General features: G+C 36.3%; 3 protein-coding genes across 4 annotated transcripts; 2 read left to right on the plus strand and 1 right to left on the minus strand.

Moving 5' to 3' along the window:
* Window positions 1-1899: 1899 nt before the first annotated feature.
* LOC106153324 (equilibrative nucleobase transporter 1) lies at window positions 1900-8562 on the minus strand. Its single transcript, XM_013527204.3, has 8 exons — window positions 7681-8562; window positions 6431-6477; window positions 5490-5659; window positions 4569-5166; window positions 4132-4251; window positions 3426-3594; window positions 3019-3142; window positions 1900-2305 (listed from the first exon to the last, which is right to left on the minus strand). The coding sequence occupies exons 1-8, from the start codon at window positions 8031-8033 to the stop codon at window positions 2213-2215; spliced, it is 1674 nt and encodes a 557-aa protein (XP_013382658.2). The 5' UTR covers window positions 8034-8562; the 3' UTR covers window positions 1900-2212.
* A 1740-nt stretch (window positions 8563-10302) lies between these two features.
* LOC106153336 (mitochondrial import inner membrane translocase subunit Tim21) lies at window positions 10303-12678 on the plus strand. The gene is made up of 6 exons (XM_087010669.1): window positions 10303-10716; window positions 10867-10929; window positions 11287-11384; window positions 11523-11596; window positions 11812-11911; window positions 12277-12678. The coding sequence occupies exons 1-6, from the start codon at window positions 10398-10400 to the stop codon at window positions 12412-12414; spliced, it is 792 nt and encodes a 263-aa protein (XP_086866795.1). The 5' UTR covers window positions 10303-10397; the 3' UTR covers window positions 12415-12678.
* A 1419-nt stretch (window positions 12679-14097) lies between these two features.
* LOC106153334 (solute carrier family 66 member 2) lies at window positions 14098-23661 on the plus strand. 2 transcript variants are annotated; one of them, XM_013527217.3, is made up of 6 exons: window positions 14098-14254; window positions 15350-15648; window positions 16294-16430; window positions 17421-17513; window positions 19916-20132; window positions 20715-23661. In XM_013527217.3, the coding sequence occupies exons 2-6, from the start codon at window positions 15422-15424 to the stop codon at window positions 20896-20898; spliced, it is 858 nt and encodes a 285-aa protein (XP_013382671.2). In that variant the 5' UTR covers window positions 14098-14254; window positions 15350-15421; the 3' UTR covers window positions 20899-23661. The 2 variants fall into 2 exon arrangements, with proteins under 2 accessions (XP_013382671.2, XP_013382673.2); XM_013527219.3 differs by lacking the exon at window positions 17421-17513.
* Window positions 23662-23780: the final 119 nt, after the last annotated feature.

The raw sequence follows: 23780 nt of genomic DNA on the forward strand, positions 1-23780 counted from the left end.
GGGAATGAGAGGGAATCGCGCCCGCTCCGCCGTGTTTGGCAGCCAATGACGTTAGGTACCAATACATGTAGGTCACCAAATCCTGCTATCTCTTGAAGTTGTATTGTGATACCTGCCACACATGCCGAAGCTGTACGGAAATTGCCGAAAGCTAGAAAATGTCTTCAAAATATGCTATTAACAGTTATAACTAATAATCAAATTCAAACTACGGCCACCATCTTCCCACTGCCCTAAAGTATTGCTAACACCTGTCAGTTGTCAACAGATCGTTGTAGTTTGGGAGAAAAACGTGAAAAGGAGACTTCGGCAGGTCTGCTGTTACCATATAGATTAGTGCGGAGAGATTTTTGAGCAGGTAAAATGTGTAACATAAATGGCCTTTGGTGTGTAAAGGTTGTCATAGTAGGGAGGACCTCCGAATAAAGAGCAAAACAACTTCAAATTCATGCAAGTGGATAACTATAATGCACGTTTTAAATATCTTCTTAACTTTTACCTATTATAGGTTCTACCATTGTTACGATCACCGCAAGTCCACCGAACATAGACCATGCGTTAACTGTGCAATAACCTCAACGATTTTAACGATCAACGATTTAACGATTTTAAAAATTAGTCAAAAGTCCAAGCTTGGCAAAAACATAGAGGCTACGGGGATCGTAAAACAACAGATTTCGCGCTGCCGACGCCTGCCTCCGCACAAAACGACATTTACCGGCAGTACACGTGCACCACACGGACATCGCGTAATCCAATGTAATCTAGGCTTTAGTTTTCAATATCAAAAACTTACTGTAAATACAATTTATCTTCATCAATACGCCTTCCCAAGTGACAGATGTTTTCATCGTCAGTTGTACTGTAACTGAAAAGAAGTCCATCCAGTTGTCAGTGGTTGGTATTTCTAGATTGAAATTTAAATATACAGGGTTGCTACTTAATATGGAATATAATTTTTTGGTGAGTAAATTTTCTACAAAATATTTATTTTCTCTCTTACTACTTTAAATCCAAAACTAAGGTGTCACTCCATGTGTAGCCAGGTGTGTTACCTAATTACCACACAACTCTCGAAACAATTGATGCATGCAGTTGCATGTTCTATGGTCAGAAATGTGAGGGGTGGTCTTTTCGGCAATTTCTGCCCTTGTATAAAAACGCATGGGTTTGGCCAATCTTTGGAGTGTATTTAGAGAAGCAACAAAGGGATCGCTCTGAAACTTGACATGTACCTTACAAAAGATATGGTTCGACAGCTAAGCAACGCAGCTTACTATGGGATTCTTACTATCAGAGAAAATGGCCAGAAACGGACAGCCATTGCCAGGCAATGCAACATTTATCAGGAACCGTTAGTAAAGCCCTCCAAAGAAATGCTACAACAGGGGCACCTACTCCAATACCTTGACCAGGGTGTCCGCTTATCACACCAAGAAGACAGGGTCGCCTTCTCCTTAGAGTGCGCCGTGCTGGTCGTACAGTGTCCTCAGAAGAGAGTGGCAGAATATCATTCAAACACCCGTTTCAATGTCCCTCGTGAACAAGAGATTACTGCAAGCCGGTTATTTTGCACGAAGACCAGTAGGGAAACCGCTGTTAACAGCAGGTTATATATGACATGAAAGACATTTGTTGTGATATTTGACCAGTTTAATTATTAGTATTATTATTTATCTTATTATTATTATTATTATTATTTATCTTTTTGCTGCCCAATACACAGCTAGTTTTGGCCGATATTCAGTCATAAAAGGAACGTTAACACAATGAAGCGAGTCTGTGTGCCAAAATACTGAAAATTAAATTGTCTTTGAATTTTCTTACCTCAATGCATATGCGAATTATGTAAAAGGAGCACTGAATCTTAACAAATCAGCTGTAAAAAGCGGACATATATAAAGTCAACCCGTGCCATTTAATACATATATTTTAAATGACAGTACAGAAAAGCACAGAACATAAATGAGAGAAATATCTGTGAATATTTGGTTAAAAGTTAACGTGTAGCCCTAGTAGAGGGTATAAGTGACTCCCATTTCGTAGTAACTCTCGCATGATTCTTTTCGCCTTGGAGTAATATTACAATTAACCTAAGTATCAAAAAGGCAAATATCAGTTTTGTTTTTCATTTGGACATATGTTAATTACGTTGATCGGTTCTTTACAGACAACAGTTTTAGCCCGGGTAAAATGAATAGCCCATCTTGACCTAAACCGCCGCCTTCATTTTTCTCTCCTGGACAAACACGTAAAGTGGAAGACTGAACGACAGCAGTGCCACGCCCACCAACATGAGACTAAACTGAAATATTAATATGTGAAACGATATAGATTACATCCTTACATTTGAGAAATAACAATTGTCATAGGAGAAGTTACAACTATCAGAAAATGTTAGTTTACATCTTGGCTTGTATGTTTAAATGGGGGCCGTAGCAACAGTCCGAAGGTTCATTGGTCCGAATATTCACTATTGAACCTTCGGACCAATGAACCCTTGATTAAAAAATCGATGATAATGTTACCACTTTTCGGACCAATGAACCTTCGGACTATCGAGACGCCCCCGTTTAAATGTACATGGCCCAATATGTTCAACACTTTTTGAACAACAATGCTGCCTCTTGTACGATCACTGCCTCTAAGAAGATGTTTAAAATATATTTTAGTTTGTTTTGTATTTTAAATCAAACAAAAATATGAAATTATCTTATTTTCTATTTATTACTTATTCATTCATTCATTTCCTTGTTTTATCGGTATCTGTTAACTGATTTCATATTTTTAATTTCTGGCATACTAGTACATTACCAACCTGGACACTGGTGTGAAAGACATGAAAGTCCGCTAGGAACCGTAGTCCGTTCTCCATTACATTATCAAGGTGACATTCGTGTCATATGGTAACCCCAATACAACCACTACCCTGTACTAATCATATGGGACCCAGGACTTCCATTCCTCGGACTAGCATGTCTGTCACGCCGGAGGGCTAGTATATAGGGTAGTACTCACATAAAACGGATCGCCTTTCAGACCATCTTTTAGCCAGGTAAACATTGGGTATTGCAGCCCCGTCACCATCGTGGCGATCAGCCGCTGAATGCCAAACGCCTTTCCAAAATGTTCGTATGGAAATCTGAAATGAGAAACGGTGATGATGTAAAATAAAATGCTTGGATATTGAATTTCATTTTGTCGTTCACGCACGGTTTAGAAGATAAATTTGTATTGGCTTAATCTACCAATTCTTTATATTAAAAAATAGAGCACAGTCCAGAACGCACTACAAAGAATTGGGCCTTATTGGAGGTTCTGAAACTGCATTTCCTATAAACATCCACAAATATACTTAGGTATACATATAGGAAAGTCAACGTCCACGTCTTAGGCAATGTATGTAGGTACACATTTATACTTACGCAAAGGCAATAAAAGCTATATGTGTGGCGTAGGTAAAAGTTCCAAGAATGCAGTGGAACGCCATGGCGGTAAACTGCATCTCCAGCACCGGTATCACGCAGGAGACCCATACAAGTAACCCTGCAGTGCTAGTTACTAGGAACGAGAACAGGAACGCTTTCGGCTCGGCTAGAAAAAAGGAAGGTATTTTACACATCAGGATAATGTTTAAAATTTAAAAATGATTTTTTTTTTTTGCTTATCTGAATATTTTCAGGTGAATCCATTGAAATTCCACATGTAGCAAAACAGAATGACTTACGAGTTTCTGACTATTTGCCCTGAGGTAAGTTATCTATGGAAAAATATCCAGATTGTCATTTTAAATGGACTACTTTGTGTACAGCCTCTAGGTGTCCAACGGTGTTTCTACTGGGTGAAAACCTATTTGGCATAAGTCTAGACCGACCTGTTTCCAGTTCCACAATTGAAATTAAAAATGCGTATGCTTTTACCGTCTTAAGGTCGCCTTTTGCATCCGACTCAAGCATTCGTGCTCGAATTTCTCATAGTCAATTTTAATGTTATGTCGGTTAGCATGCCCGTATGGGTAAAAACTGTAATTAGGCAAATCTATATAAAATTTGCTGCCTTCTTTATTGGAATGATTGCATATCAGAAATGATCTAGAATTATAACGTTTACCCGTTACAAGTATGCACTTACCCTCTTTGGCGACACTACTTTGTTTTCGACTGGAACGCTCAATAAGAAACCCTGTTAATAACGCCAATGGTATGCCTCCTGCCAGTTGCAGATAGCCAAACACATCTGTGTACAGACTGACTGGAATACAACAGGACAATGGTAGCTATCCTTTTTCCGATATGATCAGTGTGCTGTCAAGTATGAAGCTTGATTTACATTTAAAAAAAAACGATAGTAAGTAATTGGCTGTACTTCTCAAAGGAGGAAATGTGTAATTGCTCCAAACTAGCGGCTTTTTTGCGTAATCGAGATTCCCACTGAGTTCACCAAAAGATTTAGATCTAGTTCAGTTCATTCTACAAAAAGTTTTTCGTTTCTCAGTCTTCGAACCCTACCATTAAATACCCCCCCCCCCCCCAAACTACTGTTGCCCCATTTTTTTTTTACCAACTTACTTGTCCGGTGGCTTTCCCCAGTGTTCCTGAACACGACCATCGCATTGAAACCGCCAAAATATGCCACTCCCAGCAGTACATTACACACGAACCAGATTTCAGTCATCCAAAATATGGGGCTGCGTAAGATGTCTCCGAACGTCTTTGTGTGTCCTTTCCTATCTGCAGGTGAAGACACGGCAACCGCTTCCAGGGACGCAAAGCTATCTTTTGACAGCAACTCCACAGTGCTGTTTTGTCTTGCTAACTCGCCAATGATTGTTGATCCTTCTCCTTTCTCAGTAATTTCGCCATTTGATTCGGTTTTTGTATTATCTGCAACACCGTCATGAATCCCGCTAGCTTTCGTCTCTTCGTGATTTTTACACGTAAGTGCAACGACGAAAACGGGACCATTCCTGTCGATGGTGTGTTTTTTATGGTCTGCTAATGAACTTGGTACATAATCCAATTCCTTCTGAAGTTTTTCCTTGTCATTGTCGCTTCTTTTCTTCTCTCTTGGAGGAAGGACAATCGTCGTGACCGTGCTAATAACAAACGAGACACCGGCAAGACAGAGTAAAGACGCCTTGTGAGATATGTGGTTATCATAAGCGATCTGAAAAATTACAATGAAGGTACTTGTTATTCCCATCATTTTATTTGAATGAAGTTGTGTAAGCCAAATTATGCCATCTTGCCTATAGCCGTGTGATTCTCACATCCAAATGTAGCAAGTGTGTGTCCGTGGTGGACACTTCCTGGACTTTTTACCTTCACTGTTCAAACTGTGTATTCAGATATTATGCACGCTTTTCAAAAATCTCGAATATTGAAATTTACACATTCAAAACAATGCGTAAATTAGGCGAAATAATAGCAACATCTGTTTCAAAAACCACTTTTCAAATGGCTCGAGTTGAGAGAAATCAGTGGACTCACCTTGACTAGTACAAAGGTAAACGTGCTCATGCCACATACCCCAGACATCAGGGTCCCCAGGGTATTCTTTCTGGAGGGAAACAACTGGGGCATCTGCATCCCAGTCACAGTGTACATGTTACCCCCCAGAAGGTGGAAGGCGGCCCCCGGAAATAACAGCCACTCGGTACCTGGGAAACATGAATAAATAAATACTAGTAAGTATGATACGTACAGAGTTAATGAATAATTGAATAATTGATAAATTTACTTAAGGAAACATGTACGGGCTGTCACTGTCTTAATTTGTTCTTATTTACTTCACAGATAACCTATTTTAATACTCGACACAATGGGTCCTTTGTAAGTAAAAGATTACGATTACTGTTCAAATATTTTTTTCAGCCTAGAGAAGAGGTCAGAGTGTGTAAGAAATCGTTCTCTCGGCTTATGCCAAGAGACGACCGCTTTTAAGACGTGTAGGCCTATACAAAAGGCTGGTTCAGTTTGGAATGACTGTAACGGGAGGCACTAGGAAAACAGAAGTCTTCCAGTAGAGGAGGCCAGACAAAGCGTTACCATAAAGAGTTACCATAAACTGATCCTTTGACTGAAAATGTTACGCATTTCTGTTGTGTAAGCTTTATTCGACACAAAAGCGACAACATGCATTGATTGTGAATTTGTTTTAAAAAAGGGTTAAATTGAGCCAAATTTCTGTCACAAACCTGACCAAATGCCACCAAATAGCTTCAAGTTGGTTTATGACTTTGCAAATCGGCTTTATTTTAGAAAAAAAAAGAAATTAGAAGAAGTGGTTTATGTTTGTTACTGGTAATCCACACTCGCTTTATATGTAAGTTTAAAAAGAGTTAAACTTGAATTACAAGGTATTTTTCAAGTTTTTTTCATGTGAGGATCTGAACTGTTTTACGGACCCAAGACTAATTGTTCTTAATTACCTCTCTGAGCGAATGCCATTAAAACTGCTCCACCAACATTCAATATCCTGCAAATAAATTTATAATAATGACAAATTTAATTGAATAATAATATTTAATTTAAGGCTGGAAATTTTATATTTCCATCCAGGTTTTTAATCATTGATGTAACCCACAAAAAAATATATAACTAGCGGTCTAAAAAATTATAATTGCTTTCAATTGTAATTGCTTTGTAGAAAACACACGAGTCTCCATTGTTAGTAGGGATCAGGTGACAGATTTGATAGGTTTTAATGTAAAAAAATAAGGACTTCATTTAATTCATGTCTTCGGCCTTGTTTCAGGAATAACGAAGTGCTTCAGAAAATGATCAAGCTCGCTCTTGTTACACATGCACAGTACGTACTAATACATTTGCCTTACTTTATCATTTTATCGGGCTGTCAGATTTAAATGTATTCATTTACTTGCCACAAAAGTTTTTGACTCAGTAAAAAAAATGATCACTTTTCCCCATTTAGCACGAGTTTAACAAATGAGGTTACTCGAGCATTTGAGGAAAACCGAAAACCGATGTCCTTTGGCATCTTTGCACAATATAACAAATTACCCCTTCAATTTTCTTAAAATGAATTACGAGGGAAAATAGATATCAGCACAGAATATTGCACGCTGTGTCAATATAAGCTGCTCATGGACTGTGCAGGACACTTGTAATCTTAAAGATATATACCACATTAGGCAATATTAACCTAAAAATGCCCTTGTATAAAACTGAACGCCCTAATATTATTATGTTATGTTCATGGATAATATATGTTTTTAAATAAAGTATGACCATTTTACTGATGGCTTCATATCAGCAATCTTGGGATTAAATTGCCATTTTTAAATCCTTAATATCCTCTTTTACCTGTGCTCATTTAAGAAACATTCCGACGTCAAGTGGGAGCAGTGCACGAGTAAGTTAAATTATTAAACACCAACTAGAAAAGGAGGGGAACTCTCTCAGTTACGTAACACACTTGTGCGCAAAACCACTGGCAATTGCTATCTGCGACCGTTTTATGTTATTGGGTTTAGCTCGAAAACCGCTTCCAGGTATTACATAAGTTAAAACAGCAGTCTGCGCTTTCGACGGCCTTGGAAACAACCTTTTGCAGAGCGACAACATCGCAGTTAGAACCATTGACAGCTTGGACGCCACGGCTAATTGAACTTCAGAACATAAATAGGAGAAAAAAAAATGCGCCAAACCCAAAACTCACATGCATATAATTCGAATCACCGTGGTTCCAAAATGGTCGTAAACGTATCCCAATGGCGTCATGGCAACAAGGGACACTAAAGCTGTCGTATAGGTCAGGTTGAGCATTTCCTCCTGGGAGGAGCATTCTCTCTCCCCGGGGCAGCCGAGGTACATGTAAGTGTGATTCCCGCCCGTGCTATTAAAGCCATTGCTCTCGTCAGCAAAACCACAAAGCTCGACGAAAAACTTCTCCTCCCTGAAGATATAAACTAGAGAAGGCCAGCCAAGAACTGGAACGCTGTAGAGACCGACCTCTAGCAAAACGCATGCCACAACAAAGCACTTATATCCAAGAGATTCCTTGTATGACATTGCTTTTACTAACTGAACGGAGTAGCTGCTTCTGATCGGTACAACTTTTGTCAGTTAGTCAGAAATATTGGATTGCGCTAAGGCAGTAAGTAACGCTGCGCAAACTACACACAACTGATTTGCTGTCGCTTGCACAGAGTGAACACCCTACCCCATACACACAGCCTTCAAGGTCGACAAAGTAGGTATTTTTATTTAATAATTAACTTAATAAACCCGTTTGTCAATTCGTGTTGCTGTGCTACAGTTAAGCTTTTCGTGATATTGCCAGAGCGAAATGGTCTGTTTCAGTGTACCGCAATCATAGGTCCAAGAGAGCTATCTAAAGTAAATGTTTTTAAAAGATTGGAAATGTGCAAAACGTATTGTGAATGTCATTGATAACCCTCTCAGCGGCCACCCCACATTTCATAGTTGCTATAGCCATAACCAAACAATGTCGGAGATACTGGGGAGATATTGGGCAGGTGCGAAGTTGACAAGTGCCACGCACCCTGATAATAGTGATACAGTGATGAGGTGTCATACACGTCATTTCACCATATTTCAAATCGCATTAATTAATAAATACATTAAATCAAAAATAATTGTAGACATAAGGCCGTCATAAAAATTGTATGGTCATCTCTATAGATTATTTAAATCACTCGCCAATGTAAATCGTAATTCATGTAGATAACTGACCAATTCAGCATAAAGTTAAATTTTTGAAAAAAAAATACTCATTTGCTACAAGCACCTACACTTATCTTAAAATTAGTTTTTATTTTTATCAAATCGTGTAAAGGAAAATAAAAACTTATTATTTTTTCTTCAAAATGAAGTTTCTTTGCTCCAAACAACGTTTTCTCTAAGAGCCCTCAAAGAAGATTCCGAGTAGGCCTACTACGGTCTGGTTTCGGTAAAAATAAATAAATAAATAAATAAATAAATAAATAAATAAATAATTAATCAATTAATTAATTAATTAAAAAAAAACCAAGTGTTCTGTGAGTGCATTCAGAACAGATGATCCGAGGACTTACTGATCCGCGGACTAAATATAGCTGACAACTGACAAGTGTCTTCAGGCCCATAGTTGTGGGGGGGGGGGGGGGGGGAGTCGGGGGTTCGAAAGAACCGCCTCTTTTGCTGGGAAAAGGTCCACTCTGGGTAAAATTTGATCTAGTTACATTAAGCTTTTATGGGAAAAGGTCCATTTTTTCAGAAAAAGACACCCCCCACCCCCCGCTTTGGAAATTGCTGGCTACGGGCCTGGTCTTCTTCTGCTTGTAGGTACGCCTATACTATCCGGATTTATCCGGATTTATCGTGGCCCTGCTGGAGCAAGCGTTGGGTTGGATGTGGACAAAATAACCAGATTATTTTGTCCATGGGTAGGAACTTCATCTCTGCAGCCTGCAATGTACCTCCGGCCAGGCAGATTCCCACCTATCACCACGAGTTCTGTCTGGAAATTGCCATTAACCCCCCCCCCCCCCAACCACCCTTGGCAAAATGAAAAGTTTGCAGCAATATTGCAGCAAATTTGCTGCAAAATTAATTTTAGTTAGCGGCAACCATGCAGTTTTCAGTAGTTCGCAAGAAAAAAATGTACTGCTGCCAATTTGCGGCAAATTTGCAAGGACATCTAAAATTTGCAGCAGGTTTGCAAGAAAGTATTTTTGTTCTAGCAAATTTGCAGCAAATGAGCAGCAAATTTGCAAGAACGTCTTAAGTTTGCATTAAGTTTGCAAGAAAGTACAGAACGTCTTGCAATTTAGCAGCAAGTTTGCAAAAGAGTTTGGGACAGGTCTGATATTTTGCTAAGGGCATAATTAACACTGTGCCAGATCACACAGCCATGTCAGCATGGAGTCAAAAAAAGAACCCCACACCTCGCATCCGCTGACCTCCCCCCCCCCCCCCCTTCAAATAATCCTGGATTCGCAACTCTATTCCACGCGTATTCAGAAATGTTCCGCCAATGTTCTGATACTCAGATCGCACTGGCCATCCCATTTGGAGGCATTTAGGCACCTATAGTGGGGGGGGGGGGGGGGGGGGGGGGAGAGATGGTTCGCATTGTTAAACCAGTCTTCTGTTTTTCTGGATTTACGTGAATTATCAATGACATGGTATAAAACTGGGTGATTCGGGTTGTGACGGTCTTTGCATGCTGTGAACATCAAAACGCACATCAAAACGCATCAAAACGCACGACTCTTTTGCTGTACTAGGCCTACTGTAAGAGGCAGCCTCGGTTTCCGGTCCTTGTTTCATACGGGCGCAGTGTGGCCCAGGCTTCGGCAAACACTTCCGTTTACCGGTGGCTTGATAAGGTGTGATATTTTAGAACTCTTTCGGGCAAATATGTAGGTTAGCATGAGTAGAATGGCGACGTCAGGTTTCATGAATTACGCCAGACTTAGAATATGCATATTTAGGCAAAATGTGCAGCTTTCAGATAAAACTGTCACCCGTTTATGTGCCAGGTTCTACATTAATGTCACGGCGCCTGGAAGTCATGCCAGCGACATTAAGTTGACCAGTTCGGCAGTAAATACTTGTGCAAAAACATCGATCACACAAACAGTTGTTCGTTTTAAGTCAGACAGTGGACAACATGATAAAAGAGAGCGCAGTGTCGTGGAGACGGACCCAGAAAACCGCCCGTTTTCAGAGCTTTCAACCGCACAGAAAGGTACTGTACTATAAGTTTGACTTATGTTATAAATATGCTTTTGCCTGCATTGTATGACAAACGGGAGCAGCCCTATAATCTGTTTCATTTTTTTTCATATCTTACAAGTACTTGCTTGGTTAATACTTATTTCATGTACATTTTTTTCAGTCGGCCGTGTTGGAAAGGATTCTGTTCTTGGCTTGTGGATAATTCTGGGATTAGGTGCTACAGGTAATCATATACATTATTGTCCTGTTTAGACATGTCAAACTGTACAAATTTTAATTCCAATTCTGTGTGCGATCTTGCTAAAATTGTACTAGCACAAAAAGTTATGAACAAGCACTGTTATTTACACTTACTGCTATTAATAATATGTGCTAATGTATAAAGATATAATCATTAAAGAAACCATAACTGTAAAATGGCATTCAACTATAGTTAATAAGCAATTACCTTGGCTTTCAAAACCACTCCTTGCATCAGAAGTCGGTGAAGAGAAGTTTTCAGTAGATATATTATTTTATGGTGGCATAATTTGCTGACTCATGTAATGAACTTTTCCAACTAATTTCTTTCTTATAACAGGTAGTTTATTTTACTTCGTGTATCGAGAACTGTTCTCTCGAGAAAGTCCATATGGAATATATGAAGAAGCCATGGACATATGCTTGAAAGATACAAGAGTAAGTTCTGATTTACTAGTAAAGATATAGTTACTATAAGGATATGATTATTTGTTGCCAGAGTATATGTGCTCTCTTTCTCTCTCTCTCTCTCGCTCTCTGTGACAGTGTGTTGTATACATTTGTTAATGTTTTAAGGTACAAGAAGCATTGGGCAAGCCACTTAAAGCTCATGGTGAAACCTCAGGAAGAGGACGCAGGAGACACATCAGGTACAAAATTGGATAAAATATGTTATTTAAATTTATTTTTAATCCATTGTTAATTGTTACTGTTGGTTGATATTTTTCTTGGGCTTTCACAGTGTTTACATGAATTTAAAAGTATCATATCTCTATCCCTCTAAATGATGCACACACTAACTATTTTTACTATTCCAACAAGTGTATAATGATATATAACCTTTTCCTTCAATTTCCTGTTCCAGGCATACAATTTACGAGTTTCAAGGCCATCAACATATGAGACTTCAGTTTTACTTGAAAGGAAAGAGAGAAAGGGCCACAGCTCACGTGGAGGTCAGAAAGGTAGGACAAACATAGCAGAACGAGGTCATAGCTGACAGATGCTGCTTGCCACAACAGTTTTACTTATTTCCTAGGATGATGTGACATATGATGTGATTGTGTTGTCAATGGAAAGCTTGAGCACACCTAACACATTTCACATAAAAATCAATGTCACATTTAGCAGGCTTCAAGATAAAATATTGCTTTGGCTTTAAACTCTGAGATTTATTAATTTGGGATTCAGAGCGTATCTGTTCATCTAGTGCAGCAGACAAACACATATGTTCTAACACAAGCACACACGTTTTGTTTTTTAAGTATGGGTATATTTGATGGAATTTACTGTTTCACATATGATAATGTATTTTGGGTATTCATTTCAGAACGACAACAATAAATACGAATACAGATATCTCTTTGTTGAAACTGATGGCTTCCCAAGGCGAGTAATCACTCTGAAAGACAACAGAGCACAGCTGCAAACAGGAGGAACTGCAGGATCAGTTGGCATGAGCATGTAGAGAGAGATCCAGTGTCTTCAACTGAGGTCATTTTCACAAACTGACCTAGCTTGGATGGCTGAAATGTAGAACCTGATGCCATATCTATAAACTGACATTGTGATTTCCCAAGCAGTTTAAAAGACATGAGAGTCATCCTAGATAGCTCAACGTCTGGTGACTTTGCATAAAATCAAGATTTGAAGGAGAGTGTGGCCAGAAATATTGGCATACTAGCGGGTGTTGTGTTGCAATAAATATGATAATAAATTAAAACTGCCAGAATTCATGTGTGGGTGTTTTCCAGACCATTTCCTGAAATTTCTGTAGAATAACAGTCTTTAGCACCATGGTGCTTTTTGGCATGTTTTGTGAATTTCTTTAATTTGTATCACTTTCTGACAACATTCTCGTCACAACTAGTTTGAGGGTCCTTATCACATCTGCCAGACTTCAAGATGAAAGATTGCTTTGGCTTGCAACATTACTTTAAGTTAAGTTCATTGTCAAAGATTCTCACTTGTTTTATAGTCTCACAGGACACAATGCAATGCCAAGAGACTCTTTTTTTTATGCTATGTCAGATGATTTCCATTAAACAAGGTATATCAAGAGCTTCCTTTGGCATAAAATCTCAACAAGGTCTGTAGTGAACAGAAAATGTCACCTAGATGCTGCTGCTGCTTAAGTAACAGTACAGGGATAAGTTGCTCAGTTGTTAGAACAGCCAAACTAAATATCTTTTATAAAAAACTCACCCAAAATGGATAAAAACACATAGCCACTTGTGACACATTAGACATAATTTAAAACCATAAAACTACACAAGCGAGTCGATTCATATCTTGATATTATAATTTGAAAATAAATATGTTATATCTTAAAATAGTAATACTTGTTTTAGCACCAGGGAAGGTTAAAAGAATCTTCTGAAACATTAAGAATATTGCTCTTTTAGGGAGAAAAACATGAAAAATGTGACACCATACCATTCGTCATTAAACAAGACCCGTATTATGTACCAAAAATTTGGGCCTTAAGGCACACAACAGCAAAATTAATAGTGATTGCATCAGGGGTGTCTCTCTTTTCACCAGTTCTGAATCAGCTTTTGCAGTTTGTCTAACTGAACATGTGATTCTTGCGATGTCACTATGACCTCAATCTAAAGGAAAACTATGAAACAGATTAATAATAAAAACTTCAATCAATGAATGCACAATCAATAAACTGTGTTGGCAAGATCTGCTGTTATCTTCTCATATGCTTTAAGATCACATTTCAAAATATTCTTTAAACTGAATTTCATGCATCATCTTTTAATATAATATATAATATAATATCAGTTGGAAATTGATCATGATACAAAACTTGAAAAAAAGTATTGATTGTGAAATGAATTCAGGAAGTTAAATTAAGGCAAGAGGTACTTGTTGGTGGCTTATATGGCATAGTTGAAGTTTTCCTGGAAATGTGAATTACAATTTTTTGGTTTTGTTTTTTCATTTTTAGTCGCTCTAACTTCTAAGAATAAAACTAGAAATGCGTGAAAGTATATATATTAGAAAAATAGGACTTTTAATTTTCAGTGGTTTTGTAAGAGGATATTACTAGTATACCTTGATGATAAAGACGAAATGGCTAAATTCTTAAGGCTTTTTTTTCTTTCACACAATAAACATCTGAACACCATGGCCTGGAAAAGCACGTTTGACTTGTTCAAGACTCGCGCCTTTGGCTTCTCAATATTTTTGACCAATCAAAATGTAAGCAATAATTCGCTCCGATGATATTCCAATATGGTGGACCACAGACAGATTAATCTCTTGGCAAGCTGTTGAGTTGAAACTACAGTGAGCAGGTAAGTGAAAAGTTCACGAATTCTGTAAAAATGTATTGTGTTGATTGTTTGGAATATTTTAATGAACGCTCTTGGATTAGATACTCATACAGCCTGAATAATGATGGCGTAATCACGTACTCGCCCAGCCTCTACTAAGTAATTATGGCCAAGTAATAATACTTCATGGTAATATTGGGACGTGGAAGATCACAAGCAAATGCTTACCGGTATATAGACTTGTTAATACTTATTTATAACTGATTAATAATAGCGTTAGCGTTTAAAAAGTGGACATGTAAGGAAATGGGAGAATATCACCTAAGATACTTACAGATTGAAAACTTTTTCAGCAAAATTATACTGACTACTTTAGTATTTACCCAGAATGCCCCAAAATTTTTTAATGTAACTTGAAAGACATTCATTGAGAGACCATTTAAGGATTACATGGTCTTCCTTTCATGTAGGTCCGCCATATTTAGTCTCAGCCTTGCTAGAACTTGTCTCTTCTCGTTGTGAATGCTCTCTAAGTCTGTGAAATTTGAGGTTTTTAAAAATTCATTCATGTGTTCATTTGTGATATTCAGATGCTAGTAGATTAGTTATGCAATTTACTTTCATCTTGGATGTTTATCGTGGATTAGAAATGATCTGCTTAGACTTAGTCAACTTACTGTGGATTATCCACCTAGTGAAAGCTTATAAAACAAGAGAATTAATAGATAAAACATTCAAAAATAAAGCACAATTAAATCAATGAAATTGATAAAGAAACTCATTAAACATATTACACAAAGTGGACAACTACAAATATACAAACATTTCACTTGGCAAATAGAGAAATAATCATTATAAATATATGCAAAGTTGACAGCCATCGATGTTCTGCTTGACTACATATAAAAGCAGTCAATATCATGGTTAATTTTCACGCAAGAGGCAGTCCATGTCATTTACAAGAGATTCATAGTGCTACACTATTTACTTTAAAACTCTTACTTTATCTTATTTGAATACACAGATACAGCAGTTACATAGTGCTACACTGTTTACTTTGAATATCTTACTTTATCTTATTTGACTACACAGATACCTTATCTCTATGTCTTACAGGTCACTCACCCATTAGCCACAGAGCAAATTCCTGAACACTTGGGAGCATCCAGGGCTCCACGTGGGACCAGCATGGATCAGCTTGATCTAAACATAGGCCAGCTGAAAGATCTTCATCTGCCAGAAATAACCCTGTTCAATCTCATATCTTGGACTGCCTCAGGAGCAATGATATTTGGTGGTGTGGTGCCTTTTATACCTCAGTACAGGGACATTAGGAGGACTATGAATGCTGATGGATTTTCAACATTTGTCTGTTTGACATTACTTATTGCAAACATTCTTAGGATATTATTCTGGTGAGGATTTTGATCATACTCTAGTACCAGCTCATATTTGATGTTTTGGGTTAAAAATAGAAAGGCATCCCCTCATATGTTTTGATACACAACAGACCTGTATATTTTAAGGTAAATGTATCTGTTGAATGGCAGGGGTGGATCCAGAGATATTTTCTGACAGTCATCCAAATTATCTTTATTGATTCATCCACCATTTTTGACAGTTTTCCGACAGAAAAAATAGATACCCGTCAATGTAAACTTGAAAATCTGACCGTCTTCCGGAAGACCCTGAAGACGGCCTGAATCCGCCCCTGAATGGTTACATTCCTTCAACAGATGAACACATTTTCCACCACATAACAGGTGTTATTGGGAAGGAGGGAGTGCTGAATACGTGTATCATAATTCGTTGGGCTCAATATTCTCAATTTTGGTGCATTTAAAGAATATACAATATTATTGCAAAACAATTTGGAGAAATATATTACCCACAATATTGGCAAATATACTGCCTTTGTGACAGGACTGCCACCTTGATTTGATATGCATTTGTCCTTTTTATTTTCATCATTCACATTTATGTAATGATCACACAGTTGTTGCATGATATTTGTATTTAGTATAGTAAATATATATGTGTAAATATGTGTTCATTTTCAGGTTTGGTAAGCATTTTGAGCTGCCTCTATTAGCACAGAGCATAGTAATGATATTCTGTATGCTGTCTATGATTGAGCTGTGCGTACGTGTGAAAAATAGGTCAGAAATTTTGCAAGGAAAACCTAGAACTTTGACAGGTGAGTATTAATTATCTGCTTAGATAAAAATACATATCATATTTATGTTGTTGTTTAATTTTGGCAGTCATTTTGATCTGATTACTGTTTTAAAACTGTGTTGTTGAATAAGGAAGGGACTTTTTTCCGTCTTATAATTTTTTTAAAAATATTTTATTGGAGGTATGGCAACCATATTATCACATTATCCCGTTATTTATTTTCAAGCAATTCCATATAGTTTGAAAGCAGCTGTCATTGTGTGCACATTATATTTTATGAATGCAGGAAACTACATGCACATCATAAATAATCAATGTTAATGAGGTTGAATGAGAGTAGTTGAAGTGTAAACAAACTTGTGACATATGACGTTTCCTAAAAAGTGCTCCTTGATTTCTGAAATATTTTTTGTTATTTGTTGAACTATGTATCTGATCATTTCTGTGAAACAGAATATTTTGTGTTTAGTAAATTGTTAACTGTTTGTGGTGTTTCTTTGTGTTCTTACTGACATGTTGAAATTTTTTTCTGTGAAAAAATTGGCACTTAGTGTAAAATTAAGATGAATAAATGTGGTCTGTGATAAAAGCGTACTTGGTAATGATGCAAAAGGCTTGTAGATTTTTTTAAAAAGATGTCCATTGGTGTGCTGAAAATTCTGATAACAACCTGTTCAGAGTGAGAAAAAGAGAAAAATTAATATGTTGCTGCAGCAGCTATGAGTATTGACCTGTTTTAACATTGTCTTTTGCTTAGGTGTTATGATTTATATTTGACTCACTAACTTTATAAATCTTGCATAGTATCTTTTATATCTTGTAGATATTTAAAGTTGCAGTGTTTTATGTAGAATTGTTATAAGTTGATAAAATTGGTGGATTTCATCATCACATTGTCTACAATTTAACAGTTTTAACATACTTAGATAAATTTTTACATAATGTTTTTGTCCTTCACTTCAAATACGTCTTCACTTCATTGTTTTTCTGTGTGTCTTGCGTGTGGCAGAGAGTAAGCGTAGTCGCAGTGATGAACATATAAATCATGCCGATTTGGCCATACGGATGCCTCACCAAAATCCCGTGGTTCGCACTCTCACTGGTAGGTACCCGCTGCTGCCTGCCATGCTCGCCACCATCTGCACAGCAACGCCATCTACAGTGCATTCTGTTAGTGCTAGCGGTGTAGCAAGAAACTCTTTTGGTAGCACATTTTGCATCCCCAAAAATTGCTATGAAACTAAAACACCTGTATGTGCTGTATTAACTCTACTGACCAGCAATGCATGTTTGCAAATCCAATTTTGAAGAACCTGCAACAAATGTGATCTTGTCTGTGTTGAAATGTTTTGCCAGGTGTCTTTTACCCATGCTTTTTGGATAATGTGAACTGTGCTTCTAACTCTAGACTTGTAGTTTTGCTTTATGTAGAACAAATTCTATATCTTATTTATTTATCTTATTTATTTTATTTGTTTATTATTATGATTATTATTATGTGTTTGTTTGTTTGAGGAAGACTCAACATGATATCATGGAGTCTCTCTTGCAATTGTCAGCGAAGTTTCAACTTGAACTTTGTTTAGACTAGTTCCAGGAAATAGACATTTGATTGCATCCACATTCTAGGCAATTCATATTAATAATAATAATAAGCGGAAAAAGATAAGAGAAGAAATGTTTAACACAGAGGTGAGGAATAACACAGACTCCCGTATGATTGCAATCAAACTGCCTTCTTCTTGGGTGAAGTCTTCAGAAATTTCAGTTGCAACAGTGCCGTGAATAGCCTGTGATTTTTATCATTATCCATGATCAGGAGTATTTGAAATATTCATATCAGGATATATTATAGAAAGGGGCATATTGCTAGTAAATTCCCACAAAGTTACATAGTGCATCTAATTGAGACATTGTTTTTCTCTTTTCATCTAACTCTTACTATCACATGATTATATTGTATTGCAAGTTCTTTTGGGTACTATACTTAAAACAACAGTTTTCACACGCATGTCTTTTTGGCATTGTTCATAATTGGAATATTGACCTATTTCATGATATGGGCCTGTGGTCTCCAAACCTGTGACCAGCTTTATGATTCTTTTTTACAAGATAACTTGCATTAATAGCATCAATCTAGTTTGTCAGAAGGCTTCATTTTGTGCTTCATTAAATCTTAGTGTCTTAATTATTTGCAAATTGTTGTAAACCAATGCCTTCTTGGAATTTATTTTAAGAAGTGGATGAATTTTTGAAATTGGATTGAATGTAAATTTATGAAATTTTTAGTGAACGTGATATGTTATGTATCATATTTTTGTTCAGGAAGGTTGTGAAACCAAAAATTCTGCAGATGTTAGTGATTTAGATGATTTCTAAATAATATTTAAATTAAAATTATTTAAAGAATTATTGTCAAGTTATTTATTTCTTAATTGTTAAATCAGCATTGATAATATTTTCTTTTTTTTAAATTTCATTACAAATTTTGAACAGTCCAAACTGGAAATGATATCCAGAATACTTCTTGAGAAATATTGTGTGAAATTATTTTACTGTTGTTCAACTATGTTGTGGTCCTATGCAACTTAAACAGTTGTTTCACAATTATAGGTAAGAATTAATTACTAGCGACATGCACATATTGTCTGTTATTTATCAATATCCCTATATATATAATTATAAACAGCACTTGGTCCATGTGTATGTGTTTGTTTGGTGCGTGCGGGCAAGTGCAATAAGGCCAAAATATTATATATAGTTGTTCATAAGAGTTTTACAGATACACTTTACTTTTATGGCCATTTTTACTGATGTTGTTAATGTGTTGTCATGTGCAATTTCTGTGATTAACAGCATTGCAAAAAATATATATATTTTTATGGACTTCATGGATGCTTCTGCGCATGTGCTTATTAATATTAACATGGTATTCTATCTTATGAGTCCATAACATTCATATAACTGATTACATTTGAATATGGAATGTGTTTAGAAAATATTTTATCCTTGACCTTTAGGTAATGCTGTCAACACATAATATTATTAACTTGTATGAGAACAGTGCAAAGGAAATAATCATTTGTAAATAACCAATTCCCAAAATTTAAACTTATTTTGTGCTCTCTGCTGAAGACATTCTCAAATAGTGCATTTCTTGTTCAACTTACTCAACCATGTTACAAATAACAACGGTGAATAATAACAATGCTAAGAATTAAAAGAGGGTGCTCTTTTGTACACATTGTAAACAAAAGTCCTGAATGGAGCAAATTTTAAACTAATGTGTCATGTTTTAGTCAAGGAATATGCCATATCCAAAAGTAGACATTAAATCAGTGTTACATGGAAACGTACTTATTAAGACTGGAACATTAAAATAATCCATAAAACATAAATTCACTGAAAGTTGCCAGGAAATTTGCCAATTTTAAAAGGCTCAATCATGAAAGTAATAATTAATAAGCTTTTCAATCATGGACTTTTGTTTTCTCTCTCTTACAGATTTTGAGCTCCAGTACTTTTGGAGATGGACAGACTTTGGCAGCTACATCGAGTTCCTCCTGTTGTTTAGTTTGCTGGTGGGCTTCATCACATATATATGTATAGACATCAAGATTGTTATAGAGTTTATAGGCTTTTCTGCAGTGTTTGCAGAGGCCATGTTAGGAGCACCACAGTTTCATAGGAACTGGGAGAAAAAGTCCACAATAGGAATGAGGTAGATATTAACTGTGTAAAATGACTATATTATAATTATAATGGGTGGATATAAAAACAGTCCTGAACCTAAGACTTTAATGGTTCAAAAAATAAGTCATATTAATATTAGAGTTAAGTGGTATTGCACTTGATACTACTTCTTGTTATTGCATGCGGCACACAAAAGTTTTGACAAAATTGCTGTAAGAACAGCCCATATGGCTCTCAGTAAAAAAATCCCAGTCCATGTTTGTAATGAGTGTTTTGGAGTCACCTGGGTGATTGATTACCTTGGCACAGACTGACACCACCTCTTTCTATGAAGAGACAATGTATCGGATTTATTTATAAAACTTTTTAATTGAATGGACAAACATCGAAAATCTCAAATTTATCTTCCTAATTACATGACCTTGACCTGCCTAAATCTTGGCTAATGGCAATTGTGTTCTTTAGACTATATTATAATGTTCGTCACAGGGATGCTGCAGGGGCGATCGAGTAAGAAAGGTTATGTGGTCAAGAATATGAAATGCCATACAGTATAATTTGCATTTAATTTTTCCCCTATTAATGCCAGATCTTTTCATTCTCATTTCAGCATCAAAATGGTCTCAATGTGGACGTGTGGGGATGTTTTTAAGACAGTATACTTCATCCTTCGTGAGGCACCTCCGCAGTTCTGGATATGTGGGTTAATCCAAGTGTCCATAGACATTGGCATCTTATTCCAAGTTTGGTACTATAGACACTACCCACAGCTGGCCAAGCCCGCTGTCCAATAGCCTCTGGTCAAACTGATATTTATTTTAATTTTTAATGTGTCTCCAAGTAGGGGACATGGGCCATTCAGAATTTTTATAGTTTAGGAATGAGCTGATTATGCAGACTTTTAATATGATACATGTGCGATTTTGTCTCAACTGTGACATTGTTAGTAGAGTCTTGGACATAATATTCCTAATTTTGTCCATGGTTGAGTTGAAGTTTGGTAGTTTACCGGGTTCAACTGAGATGTGCTCATAAGCCAGTGACATTTCCTGGGTGCTTCCAGTGTAAAAGGCCAGCATTGGTGATGCATTTTCTTTTACCATAAGGTGTTAATGTACATGCAAATGGTTTGAGCAGCTCATGGTCATTGTGTGCAATGTGTCAGCCATTCTCCCCCCTCCCCCAACCTTTACCCAATCCCTTAAACTTTCTTTATAAATAGGTTTTTATATAAGAAAATGTCGATTCTCATCTAAAAAAAAGAACTTCTCTTACTAACTTGTTAAGGGTGTACATGTAAGATCAGAAATGTCCTTTCAGAACTACATTAATTTTAAATTAAAATTAACAATTTTTACTCACCAAACATTCAGTGTTCACTGGCTGGCTCTAAACGTATTCATTGTAACAGTTATAAAGACACTTGCTTTTGGTCATTGACTGTGATTTTAGACAACCATTTCATTTTATAGATAAATTGTTATTGTCACTTGTGCATTTATTTTTTTCCTTTGTCCCTAATACTGATATCTGTGCTTTTACAGTACACAAAGATGTCAAAATTCTCATAGTTTATTAAATATTTCATGTGTTGTTTTCCCCACCAGCAGCTGTAGAGATATTTCTTATTCCGCTTGTAATTTTAGATATCACTGGCTGATATTAAATACTGCTTGTGATGATGTTTAATAAGAACTTAGAAAACTGTTTACAGGGAGGGACTATGGGATGTATTACAAAAGTCTTTTACATTAAACTTGCATAGGTACATTGCAGAATGCAAACAGATATTTGATTTGTGGCAGTGTTCTGGCTAGTAATAGTTTGTTTCAGATAGTCAAGAAAAGGTTTGTATCTTAATATATCTAAATTTTGATTTATGATTCTAAATGTAGAATAGGAAAATGTTGTGTAAGGTTGATGATCATAATACCATTCCTTATAAATAATCCTTTCAGGGAAATGTTTTATAGTAACATTTTGTCCAGATCTGTGCTGCAGATGAGATGAGAAAGGCATTATATAGGGCAGCTGTTACCTCAAAAAATTAACTTTTTGAAAAAACATAGTCTTCACATCGACTTCCTAAGAGAGAACACACACTAAATTATAGATTTTCTTGAAGTGACTGTAGTGTGTATTTTATATGTAATCAGTGTTTGCCTCTTAGGAAAATCAGTTGCTGGACCAAAAGTTCAGCCATCTTGAGAAGTAGCTGGCTCGAATGCCTGCCAGGTGGGAAAACTTCTTAGCCCGTTTTGAAAGTTGTCAGTGTTATGTACAACTTTCAGAAGGGGCTGAGAAGTTTTCAGCCACGGGCAGACGGTCCAGCGTTAATTTCTAACACTGTATGTAATGATACATATGAAGATTTTAAAGAAATAGAATATTTTTTCTACATGGATTTTGTGGGTTATGTGTATGTCTTATAAACATGGTTTTGTGTTTGTTCAATTATTAATGCATTCATTGCATCATGATGATGGCATTGGTGGTGTCAAGCTAGCTTTAATTATAATAACATAAAAATCTTTCACTGCGTCACCAGTGTGTGTACTGAAATTTAAAGAAAAAAATGCATAAATATTTTTTTTACAGCCAGAAGACATAACCTACAACATCAGTTCAAATATTATATATTCTGGTTTGAACTAATTGGTTATCATATTTGTATTGTCTTATGATGAAAGCATTCATCATACAGTTTACATGTTTAGAAATTCAACACAATGTTTTAAGGAGTCATTATAGTGGGTATTTTAGTGGTGCTCTTCAAATGCAAGTATCTTATTTTTTATCCCTCAGAATTATTTAGATTTGGAGCCCAAATGAGTGTAACCTAATAGTCTCTGTCTGCTAGTGGCTTTGGAGGCTGCAATTTGCTCCATTGTGCAATTTTTTGTAAGGATACCAAATGACCTCAGTTGTGAGATTTTTTTAGACGCCAATATGTAAAAACAATGGCAAAATGAAAGTGATAGCTTGTAGCTGGCAGCTAGGGTTAAAGTAGATACGACACTAAGGATACTGTAATTACCCAATCTTTTCAATGGGGGGAAAATTGTGAATTTTACAGACACTGTATTTTTAAGGCAGAATTTCTTAAATTAAAGCATTCCTATTGAGTAGTAATAACAAAATTAAAGAATTGACTACTCTATACACCACAACTGCTGTATAATTATATTATTCTTGTGATTATAAAATTATGTATCACAAAATTTGATCATTTTTGTCCATTGAAAAGATGAAGTAATAACCATACTTGTTGAGAACTTAGTTAAAATTGTGAAAACAAGCAGGGATAGACAATTATATTAAATTACAGTTAAGGTTGCTTGATTTTTGCTCATAGATCCATGACTACAGCCAGATTTTTTTTTTTTTACGAAGGGCTTGTCCAGCTTTGAAATTTTTTTTTTTACAAAATCAATTTCTATTGTTCCAATCTAGCACCGCCTGCTGGACTTATTAACCATCTAAAATATAGGGGTTGGATCGTAACATGTTCACTTTACTATTTATGCAAAATACAAAACATTATGATAAACATTGAATATTGTTTTTTGTTTTTTTTAGTCATTATAAACCACTTGTCTGTTCAGTTATCATCATCATTCTTTGGGTACAGGGGTGGATGGGTGTATCCCTGCTTCCACACACGCCATAAAACAGA

This window comes from Lingula anatina, chromosome 4, assembly GCF_051362555.1.
Source record: "Lingula anatina isolate TDL-2025a chromosome 4, LinAna3.0, whole genome shotgun sequence".
Classification (NCBI taxonomy): domain Eukaryota; kingdom Metazoa; phylum Brachiopoda; class Lingulata; order Lingulida; family Lingulidae; genus Lingula; species Lingula anatina.

Bases quoted from the DNA above. Each gene is read 5' to 3' on its own strand.
- LOC106153334 (XM_013527217.3), top strand. From the start codon at position 15,422: ATGGATCAGCTTGATCTAAACATAGGCCAGCTGAAAGATCTTCATCTG. The intron at 15,649-16,293 runs GTGAGGATTTTG...GTTCATTTTCAG, and splicing joins ATTCTTAGGATATTATTCTG to GTTTGGTAAGCATTTTGAGC. The intron at 16,431-17,420 runs GTGAGTATTAAT...TGCGTGTGGCAG, and splicing joins AAAACCTAGAACTTTGACAG to AGAGTAAGCGTAGTCGCAGT.
- LOC106153324 (XM_013527204.3), bottom strand. From the start codon at position 8,033: ATGTCATACAAGGAATCTCTTGGATATAAGTGCTTTGTTGTGGCATGC. The intron at 5,167-5,489 runs GTGAGTCCACTG...GTAATTTTTCAG, and splicing joins TTACCTTTGTACTAGTCAAG to ATCGCTTATGATAACCACAT. The intron at 3,595-4,131 runs GTAAGTGCATAC...CCTTTTTTCTAG, and splicing joins AAGTAGTGTCGCCAAAGAGG to CCGAGCCGAAAGCGTTCCTG.
- LOC106153336 (XM_087010669.1), top strand. From the start codon at position 10,398: ATGAGTAGAATGGCGACGTCAGGTTTCATGAATTACGCCAGACTTAGA. The intron at 10,930-11,286 runs GTAATCATATAC...TTCTTATAACAG, and splicing joins TCTGGGATTAGGTGCTACAG to GTAGTTTATTTTACTTCGTG. The intron at 11,597-11,811 runs GTACAAAATTGG...TTCCTGTTCCAG, and splicing joins GGACGCAGGAGACACATCAG to GCATACAATTTACGAGTTTC.